Source organism: Xyrauchen texanus, chromosome 3, assembly GCF_025860055.1.
Source record: "Xyrauchen texanus isolate HMW12.3.18 chromosome 3, RBS_HiC_50CHRs, whole genome shotgun sequence".
NCBI classification, from domain to species: domain Eukaryota; kingdom Metazoa; phylum Chordata; class Actinopteri; order Cypriniformes; family Catostomidae; genus Xyrauchen; species Xyrauchen texanus.
The window spans coordinates 48,517,796-48,540,455 of record NC_068278.1 but is presented as its reverse complement, the minus strand read 5'-3'; the positions used below and the strand labels follow the sequence as shown (position 1 = coordinate 48,540,455).

The 22,660-nt window shown below is 38.4% G+C and overlaps 1 protein-coding gene across 2 annotated transcripts in view; it reads left to right on the top strand.

The window, feature by feature from the left end:
- LOC127629664 (probable phospholipid-transporting ATPase IM) overlaps positions 1–22,660 on the top strand; it is a 35,565-nt gene that overhangs the window by 5,758 nt on the left and 7,147 nt on the right. For both annotated transcript variants that reach the window (XM_052106870.1, XM_052106878.1), the window contains exons 2-20: positions 2,138–2,215; positions 7,250–7,308; positions 7,740–7,853; positions 8,502–8,600; positions 9,719–9,780; positions 12,211–12,283; positions 12,369–12,439; positions 12,600–12,682; positions 14,813–14,971; positions 15,193–15,281; positions 19,474–19,661; positions 20,045–20,253; positions 20,392–20,438; positions 20,520–20,685; positions 20,795–20,983; positions 21,087–21,202; positions 21,416–21,580; positions 22,100–22,211; positions 22,352–22,457. In XM_052106870.1, coding sequence (XP_051962830.1) covers positions 2,173–2,215; positions 7,250–7,308; positions 7,740–7,853; positions 8,502–8,600; positions 9,719–9,780; positions 12,211–12,283; positions 12,369–12,439; positions 12,600–12,682; positions 14,813–14,971; positions 15,193–15,281; positions 19,474–19,661; positions 20,045–20,253; positions 20,392–20,438; positions 20,520–20,685; positions 20,795–20,983; positions 21,087–21,202; positions 21,416–21,580; positions 22,100–22,211; positions 22,352–22,457 — 2,150 coding nt within the window. In that variant the 5' untranslated portion in view covers positions 2,138–2,172. The remainder of the gene's footprint in view (positions 1–2,137; positions 2,216–7,249; positions 7,309–7,739; positions 7,854–8,501; positions 8,601–9,718; positions 9,781–12,210; positions 12,284–12,368; positions 12,440–12,599; positions 12,683–14,812; positions 14,972–15,192; positions 15,282–19,473; positions 19,662–20,044; positions 20,254–20,391; positions 20,439–20,519; positions 20,686–20,794; positions 20,984–21,086; positions 21,203–21,415; positions 21,581–22,099; positions 22,212–22,351; positions 22,458–22,660) is intronic.

Sequence of the window (22,660 nt, the reverse complement as noted above, 5' to 3'; positions counted from 1 at the left end):
ACAAAATAAAATGCACACAAACGTGTCCCTGCTTGATATAGACTGTAACCATGCACTGATGAACATAGGCTATTCAGTTTTGATGATAGAGAAAAAAACTGCCGCGCGGATTAGAAGCACTGATCTATCTATAATGAGATGTTCCTGATTCACCATCGTCTGGCCTCTGAAAAAAGCTTTTAAAGCTAGTCTGCCTGGGCCTGGCCATATTTGAAACGTCTCACTCAATCGTTCGTTGTTTAGGTCTATATTACAGCCGTTTTAGGCGTGCGCTTTATTTGAAATGCAGCATGCGATGTTGTTTCATAACTTTCAAACGATAGAGCCTGTTCCTTTATAACATAGCAAGAGATCGGTGTATTTTTGCTTTATACATTTTAGGCTTATTCTCAAATTCAGATGGTGTTAGGGGGACGGGATTATTAGGCAATTTTAATCGGACAATTTGACCGGAGAGATTTAATTTTGTCGGACATTTAATTTTTTTACCGGCCAATGTCCGGTAATTACCGGACAACGGAAACCCTGAGGCCTAGTGCTTATTGCTTTTTTAATGTGAATTTGTGTGTGTGTGTGTGTGTGTGTATATAGTATACTGTAGAGTGACTACTATTGTGGTACCTTGAGATTACATTTTAAACATGCTGTGGTGGCAGTACAAAAGATGTTCTTTAGGTATGTGTGTTTTAAGCATGCACTTCTAAACATTTTGCATATGTGGTTTCTGTTTATGTGTGTGTGTGTGTGTGTGTGTGTGTGTGTGTGTGTGTGTGTGTGGGTGTGGTTTATGGTTAGTTCTTGAGAATTTTGCCACGCAGAACCCCCCATATTTGTTACTGTGGTTGTGATTCATCCCACACCTCTTTTTTCCCCATCCGGTATTTCAGTTGGTATCATTCAGTAGCTCCTTTTTTTCTCTGATTCTGCCTTTCAAGCTCTCTATGCACATTTTGACCTCATTTGATACAGACAAACCATATGACAAACTGCCATGATTAAGGGAGGTTTTCCTCCTGCTCTTCCTTCCTTCATATGTTGAATTCATAAAGTGACCAGGGGCTGTCAAGCACCAAACAAGAGTACCGTAAATATAGTCCATTCAATTTGTGCATTTTATTCCAAGGTTTTTTAAGCCATACAATGTCTGTATTTAAAGGAACAGACCAAAATGTTAAATGTTTATCGCTGATAGTACTTCCCTCAACCATAGCATCCAAATCATCATAAATTGTATGGACTATTTTATGGTGCTGCTTTTTTGTCCTTCTGGTCACTGTCAAAGATATAAAAAAGGGCAGCTTCATGATTCTGCAGAATATCTCCTTTTGTGTTCTATGGAAGAAAATAAGTCATATACTGTAGGTTTGGAGTGGCATGAAGATCTATTTATTCTAGTTTTTGGGTGAACTGTCCCTTTAAGTTTTCAAATTGATCCTAAGTAGGACATGTATACTAATTTGCAACCCCTTAAATATTTATTCTGGGTTTTCATAATGGCTAGTTATTTTCCAGTGATTGAGACAAGCTAACCAAGCTGCGGCCGCAGTGTGTTTACGCATGCTCCTGATGCAGAGTGCCCTTTTAAAACACACCTTCTTAAACATGTGTGGTTTCTATAATTAACACTTGTGCTGAAGTCACTCTGGAATCCTGTCCAATGGGCGGGTTTCATAAGTGCTGTTTCCTCAATTTGGAAACTCTGAATGTCTCTGTGTGTGTGTGTGTGTGTGTGTGTGTGTGTGTGTGTGTGTGTGTGTGTGTGTGTGTGTGTGTGTGTGTGTGTGTGTGTGTGTGTGTGTTTATATTTTCAAGAAAGGGGGTTCCACAGATGTGCATCATTTTAACTTGGCATGTCACTGTTTACTTGGGTTGAATCAATTTATATGAATTTTCAGTCTGAACAATTATGCATTTTATTTGTATAATTTTAAATATATACTAAAATCATCATACATCATACATAGTAGCTAGAAATAATATTAATATAGAAATATATATAAAAACCAAAAACCCAGAGGAATTCACTACAGGGGCGTTTTTGGCTTGCATGTGTTAAATGGCTTTTTTTTTTTTTTTTTTCATGTTCTATGGAATTTTTACCCTTTTTAATTTCTGATGTTTTATGTTTTCTTTTCAGAGAAATTATGAATACTCTTTGAGAAAAAGGAAGCCATGTCATTCTTTGGCTTAGACTGGACACGGAGGAAAGAGAAAGGTAGATGCACTTCATCACCTTCTGTTTGCTTTGGAAAAAGAGAGAAATAAGTCAGTCTCTTTTCACACATTTTGAAATGTTTGCCATACAGGAGTTTGATTAGGAGTTTTTACCCCAACCTAACCTTAAAGCAATAGATAACCCAAATCTCTTTTTTTCTCTCCCTCATGTGTTCCAAGCACGTATGCTTTTAAAGAGTAGAGATTTGTATTTTTTTTTAAATGTTGCCATACTACATCTATGACAGTCAAAAAAACAAAACAAAAAAAAAACATTTAAAGTGCCCATGCAGCTTGTGCTCTATATTGCAAATGTATAGTCATATGATAACTTTGTTGGAGAAACATATAAATAATTGAAGTCTTTATTTGGGGATCACTTTCACCTACAATGAAGCTAGCATATATACCAAAGCGTGCATCAAGCACTGGGAATAATTTGCAATATTTATTTTCAGAGGCATTTTTTTTTTAACATTTTATCATGTTTTCTAATAAATAATATAAAAAATTTCAAATACAATATAATAAATGTATTAACATAACTTTTCTATTAGAGTAATTATATCTTGTGTTTTATGTAATAATATGTACTGTATATCTAGGCCTAGAAGGTTAAATATGTGAAATGATAACATTTTGAATGTGGGGGCATTTTTGCCCCAAACCCCCCATTCATTTCTGAACCTGGTCGACATTCAGATTAAAAATAGGCTCATATAAATATATCATATACAGCAAAACAGCATTTGTTCTAGCTTATATACAGTATTAATGGAACAACATGCAAATTCTTAAATTCTGGACACCAACATGGGCAACATGCAAGCTTTTTGCTGTGGTGAAAATTATCAATGAATAAATTTACATTTTACATTTATTCATTTGGCAGACGCTTTTATCCAAAGCGACTTACAAAAGAGGAAGAACATCAGCGAATCATCTTAGGGAGACAGTGGTACAAAAAGTGCCATATTACAAAGTTTCACTATCATCATAATAGTATACAAAACAGATTTAAGTGCAACAAGAAATGTAAATATATATATATATATATATATATATATATATATATATATATATATATATATATTATTTTTTTTTTTTTTTTTTTTTTTTATTGACCGGTTAAGTGCTTTTGGAAAAGATGTGTTTTTAGCCGTTTTTTGAAGATAGAGAGTGAGTTAGCTTCCCGGATTGAGTTGGGAAGGTCATTCCACCACCGTGGTATGATGAAACTGAAAGTCCGGGAACGTGTTTTGGTGCCTCTTTGTTTTGGTACGACAAGGCGGCGTTCCTTAGCCGACCGCAGGCTTCTGGTGGGAACGTAGCTCTGCATAAATGTTTTAAGGTATGCTGGAGCAGACCCAATGACTGTTTTATATGCCAGCATCAGGGCCTTGAATTTAAAACGGGCATGAACTGGCAGCCAGTGGAGAGAGACAAAGAGTGGTGTAACATGTGCTCTCTTAGGTTCATTAAAGACCAGACGTGCTGCTGCATTCTGGATCATTTGGAGAGGTCTAATAGCACATGCAGGAAGGCCTGCAATGAGAGCGTTACAGTATTCCAGTCTAGTTATGACAAGGGACTGAACGAGCAGTTGTGTGGCATGTACAGAGAGGAAGGGTCTTATCTTCCTGATATTGTAGAGTGTAAATCTACAAGATCTTGCAGTTTTTGAAATGTGGTCTGTGAAATTTAGCTCATCATCAATGGTTACCCCTAGATTTCTGACCGTTTTGGAAGGCGAAACTGTAGTTGGACCCAGCTGCACGGTGATGTTGTGTTCAACAGCAGGGTTGGCTGGAAAGACAAGGAGTTCGGTCTTGGCAGGGTTGAGTTGAAGGTGGTGTTCCTTCATCCAGGCCGAGATGTCTGCCAGACAGGCAGCGATTCAAACGGTCACTGTGGTGTCGTTGGGCTGGAAAGACAAGTAGAGTTGCGTGTCATCAGCGTAGCAGTGGTAAGAGAAACCATGTGACTGGATGATGGGTCCCAGTGATGTTGTGTATATGGAGAAGAGAAGTGGCGCAAGCACTGATCCCTGAGGTACCCCAGTAAGTAACTTGTGTGACTTGGATACTTCCCCTCTCCATGCTACCTCAAAGGACCTTTCCGAGAGATGAGAGTTGAACCAGTCAAGCACAGTTCCAGTGATACCCAGTTTAGAGAGGGTGGAGAGTAAGATCTGATGGTTGACTGTGTCAAAGGCAGCAGAAAGGTCCAGCAAAATCAGAACGGATGATCTCGATTCAGCTCTCGCCTGTCTCAGCGACTTCGATGACAGACAGCAGGGCAGTCTCAGTGGAGTGTCCACTTTTGAAGCCCGACTGATTGTCATCCAGCAGCTTGTTCTGTGAGAGATAGGCGGAGATCTGATTGAAAACTGCCCTTTCAAGTGTTTTTGCCATGAATGGGATGAGAGAGACTGGTCTGTAGTGTTCTATCTGTGTGGGGTTAAGTGCAGGTTTTTTCAGCAGTGGGGTTACTCGAGCCTGCTTAAATGTAGTGGGAAAAGTGCCTGCAAGAAGGGATGTGTTAATTATGTGTGTAAGTGCCGGTAGGATGGACGGAGAGATGGCCTGGAGAAGGTGTGATGGAATGGGGTCAAGGGAACAGGTTGTGGGGTGGTTGGAGAGGAGGAGTTTAGAGACCTCAGTGTCAGTTAAAGGAGAGAACATAGGGAAAGAAGGGTTGCATACAGGAGCCAGGTGTTTGACAGGGTGTGGTGCTGTGAATGTATTGCTGATGGCTGTAACCTTATCAGTAAAAAATGTGGCGAATATATCTGCTGTCAGTGATGTGTCAGGTGGTGGAGGGGAGGGCAGAGAAGTGTGTTAAATGTTCTAAACAAGCTACGAGTGTCTGTGGTGCTGTTGATCTTGGTCTGGTAATATGAAGTTTTTGCAGTTTTAACGTTATTTGAAAAAGTTGCGAGCAGAAGCTGATATTTACCTAGATCAGCTGGATCTTTAGATTTCCGCCATCTCCTCTCAGCTGCCCTGAGATCAGTCCGATGTTCACGAAGGACGTCAGACAGCCAGGGGCTGGGTGGTGTAGTCTGTGCTGGTCTAGAGGAGAGAGGACAGATGTTGTCTAGACAGGTTGTTAAAGTAGAGCTAAGTGTGTCTGTGGCAGTGTTCACATCAAGCATGGAAAATACATTTATTGTGGGAAGAGAGGCAGAGACATCAGTGGAAAGGCGAGAGGGTGAGAGGGAATGGAGGTTACGGCGAAAGGAAACCAAAGGTGGGGTCGGTTTTACAATGGATGGGAGAATCATGTTGAATTGAACAAAGTAGTGATCAGAAACATGTAAAGGTGTAACAAGAATATTAGAGGTGGTACAGTTACGTGTAAAAATGAGGTCCAGCTGGTTGCCCGACCTGTGAGTTGCTGTGGTGTGTAGTCTTTCCAAGTCAAATGAGGCCAGAAGAGTATTCAGTTCAATGGCCTGGGGTTTGTCCTGGTGTATGTTGAAATCACCAAGAACCACAAGTGGCCTGCCATCCTCTGGCAAGGAGGACAGCAGGACATCCAATTCCTCAAGAAAGCTTGTCAGCTGACCTGGGGGGCGATAGATGACAACAACGTGTAATTTTGTGGGTTGCATTGTAGTAATGGCATGGAATTCAAAAGATGTATTGTTACATAGTGAAGCATGTGGTGAAAAAGTCCAGTTATTATGAATGAGCAAACCTGTTCCCCCACACCTACCAGTATGTCGAGGGGTGTGGGAGAAGGAGAAGTTGTTAGAGAGAGCAGCAGGTGTTGCTGTATCCTCAGGACGTATCCATGTCTCTGTCAGTGCCAGGATGCTGAGGGTGGACTGCGTGGCGAAAGCTGGAATGAAGGCAGCTTTGTTCACAGCAGACTGGCAGTTCCAGAGTCCCACTGAGAACGAGAGTGGAGCAGGTGTTGAAGTGCAAAGCGGCCGTAGGTTGTGTGGGTTGCGTTTTGTCTTGCATCTGTATCTTGTGAACGGACTACAACAGATAACAGGGATGTGCTTGAAGGCATGTGTTATTAGTGAACTAGACATGTTAATATGTATGTATTAAAAAAATCTTTACACAATTCTTGCTCTACAAAGACAGTTCATGGTGACCACAGCAGTCAAGCTCCAAAAGGGACAAAACAACAACAACCAGTTATAAATATATAACTGGTTGTTGTTAAATAAATAGTTAGTTGAATAAATAGTTACGTTTCAGTCTGTTCCTCACTTAAAGCTATTTTGTGGCTTCAGAAGACATGGAATATAGAGTAAACGTCATATGGATCACTTTTATAGTGCTTATTGGTTGTTGTTGTTTTGTCCCTTTTGGAGCTTGACTGCTGTGGTCACCATGAACTGTCTTTGTAGAGCAAGAATTGTGTAAAGATTTTTTTTTAATCTCTCCCATTTTCTCCCCAATTCGAGTGCCCAATTCCCAATGTGCTCCAAGTCCTTGTGGTAGCATAGTGACTTGCCTCAATCCAGGTGGTGGAGGACGAATCTCAGTTGCCTCTGCGTCTGTTTATCGCATGGCTTGTTGAGCGCGTTACCGCGGAGATGTAGTGCGTGTGGAGGCTTCACGCTATTCTCCGCGGCATCCACAAACAACTCACCACGTGCCTTACAGAGAGTGAGAACCACACATTATAGTGACCATGAGGAGGTTATCCCATGTGACTCTACCCTCCCTAGCAACCGGGCCAATTTGGTTGCTTAGGAGACCTGGCTAGAGTCACTCAGCACACCCTAGATTCGAACTCGCAACTCCAGGGCTGGTAGTCAGCGTCTTTACTCACTGAGCTAGAGGAATATCATGGAATAACTTTATTTTTCAAGACATTACTCTACCCAGCTACCCAGGACCCCTGTGTAAAGATTATTTAAACAAAATATATATTTTGTGTCCATGGAAATTATAACTAAATTAAATTAGTTATAATAAATTAAATTACTGAAATTGAACTAAAATTATTGATTCATTGTTTCAAATAATTTGTTGTTTAACTCGCTCCTCTCTCTCTATTTTTTTTCTAGAAGTGGAGAGGAAAATCAGAGCAAATGACAGAGAATTTAACTTATCCTTTAAATATGCTGTGAGTATCAAATCAGTTTGATCCAGTAAAGAAAATCCAAGTCATCAATAATGATTTTTTTCAGATGTTATAGATGACTGAATGTGTCATTGTGACAATTTAATACCCAAACAATTTCCTCTTCACAGATCACAACCACTATCAGTGTTTAATTTTTACACTTCTGTTTTTATGTTCCGTTTAAAGAACTGGAACACAGGTTATTAGTTATGTGAGATTGCTTTTTCATATTGTTTATTTATGAGATTTAGAGTAGCGACATTTTTATTAATAAATGCAAAAATTCTGTATATGCCATGTCATCAGAAAATGATATAAAGCAAAACCACATTCCACATATGATATGTTAACATTTCCTGAGGTGTCTACACAACAGATTTAAATAACCATATGGTACTAATATCCAACATCTCTTACTTTTCTTTCTATAGACCAATGCCATCAAGACCTCCAAATACAACCTATTCACCTTTCTGCCCCTCAACCTGTTTGAGCAGTTTCAGAGAATCGCCAATGCCTACTTCCTATTCCTGCTCACCCTACAGGTGCGTAAAATCCTATTTTACTCAGGGGAGCTCTAGAAATGAGTTGGAATGTTTAGTATTTATTTATGTATTTATAATATTATCAAGTTATTCAGTCATTTTATACTAATTTAAAATTGAGATCTGTACGAGACAAAGAATGTGACTTGTGGGATGGGAGATTCTTCATAATTATATATTTTTACTTTAGTCATGCATTTTGCTGAGAATGTGGCCAAAACATGACCCTGACTTATTGTATGATGCACCACACTACGGCCCACACTTCCTAAATTGTTAAATGACTCAAATGTGTCCACCCAAGTATGTTTAGGAATTTATGCAAGGTAAATGCAATGCAATTTTTGGGTTAGTGTGGATGGCGTAGTGGGCTAAAGCACAGAACTGGTTGTTCAATCTCCACAGCCACCACCATTGTGTCCTTGAGCAAGGCACTTAAATCCAGATTGCTCTGGGGGGGATTGTCCCTGTAATAAGTGCACTGTAATTCGCTTGGGACAAAAGTGTTTCTGCCAATGGCATAAATGTAAATGTAAATTATATTTAAGATGCAACCACATCAGCACTCCTAATGCTTCTTGATGGCACATCATTAATGTTTGGCTTGTTTATGTATGGTTTACTATGTGTGTATGTCATGTGTTGTAGGTTATTCCTGCTATATCTTCTCTGCCGTGGTTCACCACTGTTTTCCCTCTGGCATTGGTACTGACAGTGACTGCAGCCAAAGATGCCATTGATGATATTGTAAGTACAAATATGAGACTGAATGCAACAAAGTTCTAAAAACCTTTTTCACATTACTTTCTTTTGTCCCATCCTAGGTGAAAACAGCAATGCCCCTTGACTGTTTTGTCTGTAATCGTTTTGCCTTTCAAAAGCAGATGAATTGTGGCTCATAACAATGTAATACTGAAGCACAAAGCATTTAACTGTTATTGTTGAAATCAGACTACAGTGGGACTCCCACACTTTTTGCTGTCCCACTGTTGTCCAGAGAACTGCAGAACCCTCAGCCAGAACCAAAAATTAGCCGAATCTGGTTTCCTTCCATCTGGCTGTGAATCTTAAGGGAGTAAATGGCATTTACCTAAGAGAAACAGCATTTCCCCAAAGCCTAAGCACATGTCTAATTTAAATGGCCTTTACTTTGGCACATTTAATGCATAAAACAGCAGAAACTGATTAAGTGAAAGGTTATGGGTCTGAATTCGTCAGCGGTGGACTGGAAAATATGATCTAGTGAACGGGAGCCACCTCAGCCTCAACAGAGCACAATAGTCCTTATGTTCCTGCTGAGGAGGAGTGAAGGGAATCTAAGAGCAGCACACACCCTCACTCCTCCACTCCTCCCTGTCTTCTTCTCCCGCAAATCATCCATTCATAAAACTGGGATGAGACTGTTTTTTAACACAGCAGACCTAAAATGAAAATCCTATCATTGTTTGCTCATTCGCTTGTTTTTCCAAACCCATATGACTTATTTTTTTTCTGTGGAAACTAAACAAATGTTAGGTAAAAGACAGCCTTGTCACCATTCACTTTCCCTGTATGGAGAACATGTGGAATAAAAGTGAATGGTGACAGAGGTTAACATTTTGCATAACATATTTTGTGTTCCACAGAAGAAAGAAAGCCATACTAGTTTTGAACAACAAGAACAAGTAAACGATGACAGAATTTAAATTTTTGGGTGAACTTTGCTTTTAAAGACGGGCCTCTCTTCACGTCTATGAATCATGTATCTTTGCTTGCTTCTTTTTATCTCTCCTTTTGCTTAAGTTTTGGCCTTTCAGTGAGTTTTATTGGGTCTCTTTTCCTTCATTATTTTTTCCAATCTTTTTTGTCCTTTCATTTATTTGTAGAATCGCCACAGAAGTGACAGGCAAGTGAATAACCGTAAGGTGGATGTGCTCATCAATGGAAAGTGAGTGGCTGCAATATTTACAGTACTGTAAATTCAATTTAGAGTTCAATGGTTTATCAACAAGAGGACATCTGTTTGGATGAGGAAAGAGTGAAATCTTCAAAACATTTTAAAAGGATATGTCAGCAATCAAATGCTCAAATGAGGCTTAAGAAAATACTTGATTTTTCCTTCTTTTTTTATTCTGCGTTTATCCCGTGCGTTAAAGGAGAGTGTTGGATAAATTACTCAAAATAAGTAATCCACTGCAAATTACTAATTACTTTTTTATTTTAATAAAAATGTAATCAGATTACTTTACTGATTACTTCATCTAAAACGTAATCACATTACTAATTGTTTTACTTTTAAGTTACTTTCTAAATTACTATTCCTAGAAAAGATTTTGGTTTTCCGATCAAATTAAAAATGTCTATATTTCCTCAATCATTTTCGCGCACACTTCGGCTGTCACAGAAACGCTAACAGACATGCATGCTAATTAATATTTTAAATGGATTATACATTATTACTTATTATTACTTTAGTGCAAGTAATGTGCTTAAAGGAGCACTCAGTAACTTTTGTCTTTGTGTCATCTTGAACTTACACTGACAACAAGCGGCTTGGATGCAGCATCATTTAAAATCAATAGTTTTCAGTTTCAGATGCCATTGAAGAATCGTAGTATTCACAGTCAGCCATGATTACTTTAAAAGTGATCAAGCGTCAAATAACAGGATGGTTACTGAGGTTAAGCGAGTAGTATTTGGCAGGTCATGTGATTCTATCGTGGCAGCCCCATGTGCAGACCCTCTCCATGTAGGACGAGACAGACTCAACCCTGAGATTGTAAAATCTGGTAAATGTATTGGGTGTTGCCCAGCCCGCTGCTCTGCAGATGTCTGCTAAGGAGGTGCCATGGGCCAGTGCCCACGAGGATGCCACACTTCTCGTAGGGTGTGCTCGAACCCGCAAGGGGGCAGGCACGGCCTGGGTGTGATAAGCTAAGGAAATAGCATCAATGACCCAGTGAGCTAACCTCTGTTTGGAGACGGCGTTCCCTTTCTGTCGTCCGCCGAAGCAGACAAAGAGCTGCTCAGAACATCTAGAGCTCTGCGTGCGGTCCAAATAGATACGCAAAGCACGTACCGGACACAGCAACGAGAAGGCTGGGTCTGCCTCCTCCCGGGGCAGCTTGCTTGCAAGCTCATGACCTGGTCCCTGAAGGGGGTCGTAGGAACCTTGGGCACATAGCCCGGTCGCAGTCTCAGGATAACTTGAGAATGTGCCAGACCGAACTCCAGGCAGGTGTAGCTGACAGAGAACGCATGCAGGACCCCAACCCTCTTGATGGAGGTTAACGCGATCAGGAGGGCCGTCTTCAGGGAGAGGGCCTTGAACTCAACTGAATCAAGCGGCTCGAAGGGGGGTCTCTGAAAAGGCCCGAGAGGACTACAGAGAGATCCCAGGAGGGGAACAGGCTAGGCCAGGGAGGGTTCAAATTTTCATGGCTCTGAAACTTAAAATAAAAATAATCTTGAAAAATATAAATTTTAAACGCCTTTAAACCCGCCATTACCGTAACATGAAGATGGCACAAGACGACGATAATAGACCTCATTGCATTAGCAACAGAGCGTGAACACATCCTGGGGTGCTGCCAGGACTGGCTAGGGGTGCCGTGGAATTTCCGCTCGGTTAATATTTTAATAGCAACCTATGTTAAAAGTTGTCTGAAGAAGTCTTGTCTCCTAACAAACAAAACTAAACTTACACATAACTGAAAAACAAAACAAAAACTAAATTGGAGTGAAAAATGTAAATTGAAACTAAATAAAAAATGTAAAACTATTATATACTTGGATTACTGTAACTAATTACTTTGTAATCAGACACACTCAACACTGGTTATAGAGCACAAAGACAAATTGATGTCTTTATTAAGTGATCAAGTTGCTCTTTTTTTACTGAAAAGCAGGTCTCTGTCCCTGGATTAGTCTAGAATATTTAAATTTTCCCCTAAATACTACAAATAAATAAAGTCAGTCCTAACAGGAAGCATCTGCAGACACATAGAAGGGTTCTTCCTGTTGTTCTGACCTGTATTCATGTGTCATGGTTCTAATAACAGCAACTGAAACACACATACTCACACACTTTTTATAGCTACTGGAATGTGTAAACAATTAGTTGTTTTAAAATTGTCCTTTTGTGCCCTCATCAAATGTCTAAGCATGTCAGTATCAAATCCAGTAAGAATGTACATTCATAAGTCAAGTCATAACTTAATGAGTAAAATAAACACATGATGCATCTACCCTCAGTTTTGCAGTGTGTTGAAATCAGAATGATGATTTATGTCCTTGACTTTATGACTTATTTTCTCTCTCTCTCTCTCTCTCTCTCTCTCTCTCTCTCTCTCTCTCTCTCTCTCTCTCTCTACTATAGACTGATAAGCGAGAAATGGATGAATGTGCAAGTGGGTGATATCATCAAGCTGGAAAACAACCAGTTTGTAACAGTAAGACACTTAAAAATATGACTTAACGTTGGAATTAAACTGAATATGCTGAGTGTCACATTGTCTCTATTTTCTTCTTTCAAAGGCAGATCTACTTCTGTTTTCCAGCAGTGAACCTCTTAACTTGGTCTACATTGAGACTGCAGAGCTAGATGGGTGAGAGAGAGTGATGCTTTAGTTTATTTGATACATATGTGTTTTATGAAGCAGACGTACTCCTGCCTTTGTTCTGCCCATAGTCAATTGGAATACTCGCTGCTACTCTTGCATCTCTGTGATCTCATGTATATTTGTTCTCCATGTCTCTTTTCCACAGAGAAACCAACCTGAAGGTGAAACAGTCTCTGACTGTAACCGGAGACATAGGAGACAATTTAGAGGCTTTGGCTGCATTCAATGGTAAGAATTCTTTACTCTGGATTTCCCAGTTTACTTGCAAAATGTAAAAGCATGCTTTTAAAACATACTGTGACAGTAAATATACACAGAGAAAGGTCAGCATAACCCTCTTCCAAACGTATAATTACAACTTTACTTGTATAACCTGACACTTTGTTTTTGCTGCATCTGTGTCCTTAAAAAGTCGTTTATTTTTATGTTTTCAAATTTAGTCATAAATGTTCATGTTATATTTACTGTATGTTTGGCCTAGATACACATATACTTATATACAGTATATCTAATAAAAGTGTTAGCATCTTTTTTGACTGTGTCGCAGAACGTTCTGTCTGAAAAAGAAAAACATGCATGAAATGCTGTTCCAAGGAATGTGTAATACTGTAAAAAAGGAAAAAAAAAGGGTTTTAATTTGTCTCAGTTTGTCACTTTAATGGTGTGCCAGAGGGGGAGGGCATGTCCAAAATCACAGCAATCACAGCTATGAGAGTATATACTGTAAACAATCATTGACCTCACCTCATTCAAATAATTGTTCTGGCATCTCTCCTCTACCCCAAATCTATCTTTAATTTCATTATACACTCACTGAGCACTTTATTAAGAACACTATGGTCCTAATAATGTGCCAGACGTGATCTTCTGCTATTGTAGCCCATCCGCCTCATGATTGGTTGGTGCATTCTGAGATGATATCACTTCAATTGTACAGAGAGTTTATCTGAGTTACCGTAGCCTTTCTGTCTGCTCGAACCAGTTTCCGTCTGCAGAACTGCTGCTCACTGCATTTTTTTTTATTTTTGGTACCATTCTGAGTAAACTCTAGAGCAGAGATGCCCAAAACAGGGCCAAAGTTGGCCCGTGATAACCTTTGATTTGGCCCGCATTGCTGTACTGATTCAGCTTTTCATTGCATTAATTTAGCAGATTGCAGAGCAATGTTTTTTTTTATTATTAATGTTTAATTTACAAAAAAATTAATAATGAAATTAATTAGGAGGAGAACCAGGGAAACGTTCATATTTTTATATAATACAGTTTGCATGGCCTGAAATTTCGCGCAGGATTGTCGGTATTGTGCACAATTTTAATAATTCCCGCAAGATCCACATTTATAATGCAGATAATTCCCAGATAATTCACTCTACAGTGCAGCTGCGAATTAGTAAACCAATAGATACAGAATCAAAATCAAATCAATAAAATTCCAGAAGCTACACGAGTAAATCCGCTCTGTCTCTCTCTATTTCTCTCTCTTGCAGCTGTCAGCAGCACATTTGTGCGCTTGTTAAACGTAGTGTGAGCGCGCACTATGTCACGTAGTTACTGAACTTAAGATATTACAGATGTCTAAACCTCTGTTTATAATGCAATGGCATTAATGCAAATGCAAATGGCATTATACCATGTCTCCGTAAGCAAGCGACGCAATAAAGCTATACCGTCCCTACTTATAATCATCATATCTTGACATTTGCAAGGAAGGCAGACATAGCAAAAATGCTTTGTGTAATGTACCAGCTGCATGGTAAAGAGAGACACTTATACACCTGTTACATATTTTATCTCCATCTCTATTTCCATCCAGGGTCATAAATTAAAGGGGGCTCTGCAAAAGATTCCCCTGCAATCTGATTTAGTTCCAAATACATACATCACAATCTTAATTAGAATTTTTGCTGGACATTTTGTGCTGTCTGTTGTGCAGATGTCATTGGTGGAAGCTCACACCATAAATGCGCACAGGTGGGCACTCCACTTCTCACTCTTCGGTGTCGTGCTCACGCAAAAATTCTACAATTCTACAATGTAGTTAATAATAATATTAGCAGAAATAATATCTGGATGTGTTAAATTGCCTTGATGTTAAATATAATGTTATTAATGATACAATAATAATTTTACAGTACATTTACCACTTTTGGAGTATGAATCATATCTCTGAGGTTCATTAGTCATCTCCTCCTCTCTGTCGGTGCATTAGTTTTGTAGGCTGTTAATTGAATAGCCTTAATCTTATACAAAGTTGATACTTAAATGAAACATAACTGAGAACTCCATTATGACTCCTTAGTGGAGCAACCAGTCTCAGCCATAACATTTTCCTCTGGACTGGTCTGTGTCTTTCTTTAGGGGAGGTGTGTTGTGAGCCTCCTAATAATCGTCTGGATCGCTTTACGGGCACGCTGACTTCCGGCACGCAGAAACACTCATTGGACAATGAACGAGTGTTGCTGAGGGGCTGCACACTCAGAAACACAGACTGGTGCTTTGGCATGGTGCTGTTTGCAGGTAATAAATTCAGATCGATGTATGGGTGAACTTACCACTATGGGTTCTGGAGCTGCCTGATGTCCCAGTTCAATTTGTCTTTTGTATTACTACAGAGAATATGCCAATCTATAGACTAAATTGACTAGACCCTTAATATGATTGTCTATATTCTGTTCATTATTGTGGTTTGCTTTCCCTAATGAAGACTATTGTGGTTAAGATATATGTAATTTCTTCAGGCCCTGAGACCAAGTTGATGCAAAACTGTGGGAAAAGCACTTTTAAGAGGACCAGCATTGACCGGCTCATGAATGTACTGGTGCTCTTTGTAAGTTCTCTTAAACTCTCTTGACATCAAGATTCTGCATGATACATTTTCACTGTCTATTCCAAATATCACTAGTATTGCTACTAATCCACTTCTGATTTAAAAAATGGTTGGACCCACATTATGTTAGGTGCCTTTAACCTCCTAAATTTTCCATTTCCCTTTTTGATATGTAACTAGCACCTAAGAAACAAGCAAGACTAAGTTGTGAAATTTGAAATAATACCAAGCTATAGAAAGTCAGATTTTTTTTCATCACATTGTTTAATATGTTTCCAGGAGTGTTAGTTATTCATGTTTTTGAGACGTTACAGACATTATAGCTGATTTTCTGTAAAGCTTAAAATAAATCATTCTTATTCAAAGTAATGGCCATCATCATTTAATCACTGCCAACTATGTTAAAATAACATTTTGCCTTTTCTGGATGCTGGATGAATTCTGAATTTATGTACTGATTACCATTGTCCCATGTCTCCCAAACATGTAGAGTGGCCCAAACATGATCTGCAGCCTGAATCTGAACTTTTAGTCAGATTTTAGGAGCGAATGCACTTAGATGCATGGAGAGCTATTAGGAAGTCCCTTTGCTCTCTTGCTCCCTGCCTAGTGTACGACTTAACCTCTAGTGTGCTGTCTGTGTGCTCTGGTCTCAGAATAGTTTTAAATGCACCTTATTTTCATTCTAACTCCATATAAAGCTAACTGACTCTAACTGATTCTCAATATGAAAATGCACAGTGAATATAGGAATGCATTGTGTATTGTACAGTGATAACAAAATAAAATATAACAAAATGTATATTAAAATGAAGCTAAATGACCCAAAGTGTGTTAATGTTGAAAGTTATCCAATATAACTTTCATGTTTTTTGGTAATAATGTCCCAACTTCCCAAAGTTGGGGTACTCGAGTTCAGATTCTGACTCAAGTCCGAGTCACAAGGCAAATTTTAATGGACTTGGACTTGTCACGGACTCTGGTGCATTTTTACTCGGACTCGAGCCTTTCGGACTTGGGATTTTCTTTAGAATCTGGGTCCATAGCATTTGTTATGCAATTAAAAACAAACAAACAAACAAACCAAAAAAATAACGTAACATATGGTGACATACGTGCTCTTTTCCCCAGAAATATCCTCTTTTTCAGAACAGAAAAAAATCGCCTCTAAATGGCTGGAATGTGCTTTGTTTTCATATTGATGTGCTCTCTGCAGTTAGTACTATCATACATGCTGTGTATTTGATACTGAGCATCAGTTTTCATGCGTATATGTCCATACGTGTGATTATTCTAGCTGAGAGCAGCAGCGCGCACTCTTTCAAAGTACTTTTTTAACACTCTCGTCCACGCGCCGGTGCTGTATGTGTGTGCAGGAAAGAGATTGCCATTTGCCAGATGTGCTCTGCCACTCTCATCCAGAATATCAATAACGTAAGTACACTTTAAAAATACGTTCCCCAACAATGCAAATTATTAAATGGAACACGTTTTATCAGACTCACGCTTACTACGCAAAGTCATTCCTAACTGAAAATGTTGACTATATCGAGACAAAATCAAACTAATTTAAACTAATATGACGGATGAAATAGACCATGATGGAAATTGTACAATTCAGTCCGTCACATATTTGTAGCGCAACCTCTGAGTGTTACCTGTAAAGCTGGCACTTGCATTTCAATGGCAAAATAAGTCTGAAAATACAATGAAGAACACAAGTGAGCGGAGAAGTCTCTATTCACCTATTATCCAAACTAAATATAATGTGAAAAGAATGAAACGTCAGATCAAGGTGAGTTTGAGATTGACTTTAGGGAAGTAGGCTACACCTGGACACAGCAAGAGGACTGAAAAGTGTGAAGTGAAGTACTGTAGTATATCAATATTTTTTCAGTGGTATCTGATCTTTTCTGTTTTTATTTTCTGTTGTTGTATTTAATGTTATGGGAATTATTTAAAGTTTTAATATGACCATTTATTAAACGTATTAAACACATTAAATGTATTCAATTAATTACAATAAATGTATTTCACCCATAATTTTAGATTAAACTAAACTGAATGGACAAATTGAAAATTAAGTAGAAATAAAAACGAAATAAAAATTTGAAATAATAATAACTGGTTGTAATGACTAACACAGCGTTCACTTTCTTTGGTGTATGTTTTATTGGGCGGGAAAAGCAACAAATAATAGAAATGTCAACACAACGCAACGCAACGCAATAGCAAAAGAAGTGTGTTGAAGAACAGTTTTGTCTTCATACACCTAAAGCAAATGCTGTCATTCTGAAATATGTTCAGCAGGATACTAATAATTAGAATTTTGCATTTATATTGGCAAATTGTTTTTCTTAGTTGTTAAATAAGCTTAAAATATTAATGCTGTGTTTACAGTTACAATTTTAATTCAGATTCTTGAACAGATTAATTTCAGACTTGACTCGAACTCGGCCTGTTATGGACTCAGTCTCGAGTCTATCTCGGCCCCTTTTGGACTCTGATTCAACTCTGAATCAATTGTTTAAAGACTGGGACTTGACTCTGACTCGACTAAGGTGGACTCGAACCCAACACTACCAATTTCCACATATATGGACATCATATTTATCAGCACATGGATGCACGAAAATGAATGCATTTTTTAAAGTGGCATATCAAACGAAACTAGAGATGCTACTCTTTACACCCAAACGGTTTTCAATTAGAAAACATAGAGGTTTCTTATCCAAAGGCACTTTTGTTGGCTCTGTGCCCATAGAAGCACTTCACAGAAATCAACGTCATGTTGTTGTGTCGCATGACTCAGTGTGCCAAAATCTTAACTCTTACATTTACATTTATGCATTTGGCAGACGCTTTTATCCAAAGCGACTTACAGTGCACTTATTACAGGGACAATCCCCCTGGAGCAACCTGGAGTTAAGTGCCTTACTCAAGGGCCAAACAGTGGCATTTTGGTGGTACTGGGGCTTGAACCCCCGACCTACTGGTCAGTAACCCTGAGCCTCAACCACTGAGCCACCACTGCCCCCATGACAGTCTAGAGTGTTGTGAACAGTATTTAATTATGCGTTGCGTATACCATAGTCAAATACAACGCAGGAGGTTAACTACAATGTAACTAAGCAGTTGGTACAATGCACTTATTATGTATATACATATTTTTGGATTGTACATTTGGTACCTGCATTTAATTACATCTAAAGTTACACTGTAAACCTTACCCCTAATCCTAAACCTCACCCTTCCCCAACCCTTTCCCTAAAACTAATCTAAACCCTTTCCATAAACCTATCTGTATCTAATTTAGCAGAAAAACATGTAGTTGCGCAATAAGTACATTGTATTGCATGTATTTTATTGTTAGTACATAATAGTTTGAGACACCTAATATAAAGTGGGACCAATTGGCATTCTACATGGGGATGTTATCTGATCTTGTCAATAATGCTTGACAGATATGGTTTTTTCAATGGCCGATACCAATATCTAGAGAGCAGGAAGACCGGTTGCCTGTATAAATGCTAATATACATAATACAATTTAACAACAGCAAATCAGATGTACACAACATTTCTTAAGTGAAACAAACTCTTATTTTATACAATATTTACACAAATTTGCGTAAATCTGAAATGCAAAAAAAAAAACTCTATATAAACTGATATTGTTGTCTATCCATTGACAAATGGATAAAAAGTACAAAACACTTCTGTTCATTAGCCAAGTTAACTTTGTTATCAGCCTGCCCTATGTATCGGTCTAACACTAGTGGTAATGGTGTATAAATGGCTGCTCACCTCACTCTTATGACAATTCCTCCAGCATCCCCCACCACCCAAACTGTGCCTGTTATTTGTATTAATTTGTATTGTAATTTTATGGAGAGACACAATCACAGACACAATCAAGATCTTTTTACTTTTCCTCTCTCAAAGATTATATGAAGTGAAGTTAATAATAAATAATTTGGTTGAAGTGATAATTTTCATATGTCCACAAATGATTTATTTAGTTCTTAGTTGTCCTTAACTCACAAAAGATATGTAATAAAAGGAAATAAATCATCATGCTTAGTAGATTAACAGAACCATTTTAGTATTGTAAGGGGTTGCAGGTTGGGTTGTAAGACTAGTTTGGTAATTCTAAGGTAACAAATTTTAATCATTGTGTTGTCTGTTTGTAGATTTTTGGTCTCCTTGCTCTGATGTGTATTATTCTGGCTGTGGGCCATGGGATCTGGGAATACCAGGATGGATCAAAGTTCAATACCTTCCTTCCGAGGGAAGAGAGTGCTGCATTTTCAGCCTTCCTTACTTTCTGGTCCTACATTATAATCCTCAACACTGTGGTACCCATCTCACTTTATGTCAGGTATGATGTTTGTGCATGCATTCTGGTTTCAGTTGTACATAAGTTAACATGAATTCAAACAAAGGTTCTAGTCAGAACCATAAAGGTATTTACAGGTTGATACCATTTAGAATATCATCTTCAGATATGCTTTGAAGAACCCAGAAACCAATATGCTGATCTGAAGAACTTATAAGGAACTTTTTTTAAACTCCAAAGCACCATATAGCAAACACAAAAGCCCTACACTGCGAAAAGGGGTTCTTGATAAGAAGAGGGCTTTTGCTCATCCTAAGGTGCTGCAAAGAACCATTGAAGAACCATTTTTAAGAGTGTAAAACTTTACAAGTGTTCCTTTCTAGTTATGGAATATGCATGTCAAGATCTGTGTGTTTATATTGCAGTATGGAAGTGATTCGTTTAGGCAACAGCTACTACATCAACTGGGATAGGAACATGTATCATGCTCGAACTGACACACCTGCTGAAGCTCGTACCACAACACTCAACGAAGAGCTTGGTCAGATCAAATATATATTCTCAGACAAGACCGGCACTCTAACACAGAACATCATGACATTCAACAAGTGCTCCATTAATGGGAAATCTTACGGTCAGAATCAATCCTACATTCTTCAGTTGCTTATTGTATTCAGAAGAAAGCCAATACAGGCATCCTGAGACATAAAACTCCCCTGAAGTGACCAAACAGAATTTTTTTACTTAAAAATTGATTTATTCTGCATTACAGGAGATGTTATTGACCACTACAGTGGACAAAGACTGGAGATCACAGAGGTGAGAAACAAAGTCTCAAACAAACACAAGCTTTTTCTTTAATGAGTCGGCTGGGTTAATCAGTTATCATTTTTGTAACAGGAAATGTCACCAGTGGATTTCTCCTTTAACCGGCTTTCCGACCCCAAGTTCCTTTTCTATGATCACAGTCTGGTACAGGCTGTAGAGTTGGAGCTTCCAGAGGTTCATGCTTTCTTTAGGTTACTCGCTCTCTGTCACACTGTCATGGCAGAGGAGAAAAAGGAGGGTAACTGATTTTTTTCTTTCTGTTTATATCACACATCAAAACATACATTGTGGTGGATGGATAGATAGGTGTTGCATTACTGAGATTATTTATCTCTTTCTCTGTCCAGGTGACTTGATGTACCAGGCCCAGTCTCCTGATGAGGGTGCTCTGGTCACGGCCGCACGTAATTTTGGCTTTGTCTTTCGCTCTCGGAGCCCTGAGACAGTGACAATAGAGGAGATGAAGATTCAGAGGAGCTATGAGCTGCTGGCCATCCTGGACTTTAACAACATACGCAAAAGGATGTCTGTGATTGGTATGCATGCTAAAACTGGCATCCAAACGATTAAGGAGTCTCTTTGCAGCCGTTTACTCTTATGATGTAAATCTGTGTGTGTTAAATTCGGTTTGTCTTTCAGTTCGTAATCCAGAGGGCAAGCTCTCCCTGTACTGTAAAGGAGCAGACACTATCGTATTTGAGAGACTGCATCCCTCCTGTAACAAACTGATGGAGGTCACCACAGAGCACCTCAATGTGAGTCAACACCAGAGGGCGCCATTGAGACTAAAAAAACGTTGCTAAATGTATAACACCCTTTAGACAATACGTTTACATCATTTAGACATAGGCCAGCAAGCATTTTTGTTCTTCTGTATGCGATAAATGCTTTTCACTATCTCTCTAGCACCTTCTGTCTATTTCTAAGCAACGCTTTGTTCTTTTATCATTTTCTCTCCGTTCCTCTAGGAATTTGCTGGGGAGGGGTTGAGGACTCTTGTTCTAGCCTATAAGGATCTGGATGAGGAGTATTTTGCAAAGTGGAAACAGCGCCACCATGAGGCCAGTATTGCAATGGAAGACCGGGAGGAGAAACTAGACCAGCTGTATGAAGAGATAGAGAAAGACATGCTGGTATACAGTACTTGCATATTATATTATATTATATTATATTATATTATATTATATTATATTATATTATATTATATTATATTATATTATATATTTAATATAATATAATATATTATATTATATTATATTATATTATATATTTCTTTTGTTAACATTTTATTAAGTCTTAAGTGTGGCTGAAAAAAAACTTTTTTTCACATATTTGTTGCACACTTGCATCAAATGTGTGTGTCTGTGGCTGGATAGACATAAGGTGCAAATGTAATCGCAGTTATTTACTATCTTTGAGACTTCATTATTAGTCTTTTTGGTTTGATTTATGATAACAAATAAGATTTGATTCCAGAACCGTTAGAGGTCATGTTTCATGTTTGAAACTCTGTTTACTTACATTTTAAATTTAGATTTCAAATGTTTAATTTGAGCTCAAATCTTGTTTATTTCAGATTTTAAAATCAAGTAGATAAAGTGTTTACTATAACTACAGATCTCTGCCCCCTCCCTCCTGTCTTTTTTGTGTAGTTAATTGGGGCCTCAGCCATCGAGGATAAACTCCAGGATGGAGTTGCTCATACCATCGAGCAGCTGGCCAAAGCAGAAATCAAGATCTGGGTGCTTACCGGGGACAAACAAGGTTCGTTATGATTTGATCCTGTCCTAAAATTCAACAAAATTTTTGGTTTACCTTGTGTTCGGAGTTTGCAGGAATCATCACATCTCTCTCTGAAAACTTTTACAGAACAATTTCTTGTCCTTTCTCTCTTTCTTAAACAGAGACAGCTGAGAACATTGGCTATTCCTGTAACCTACTAAGGGAGGAAATGAATGAAGTGTTTACTGTCACAGCTAACTCACCGGAGGAGGTCAGACAGGAGCTGAGGTAAAACACCTGTCATTCTGATGACTTTATAATATGTAACATGCATTAAGTCGCATAAGAAATCATTTGGGTTCAATTTACAAATTATTCAAATGATCAGAATGATATTTCATACTTAACAAAATGTTGTACTGTGATAAAGTGGGCATTAGTGCGCCCAACCGTAGTTGCACACCTGTTAAAGCATAATTTAGTTAATGTAG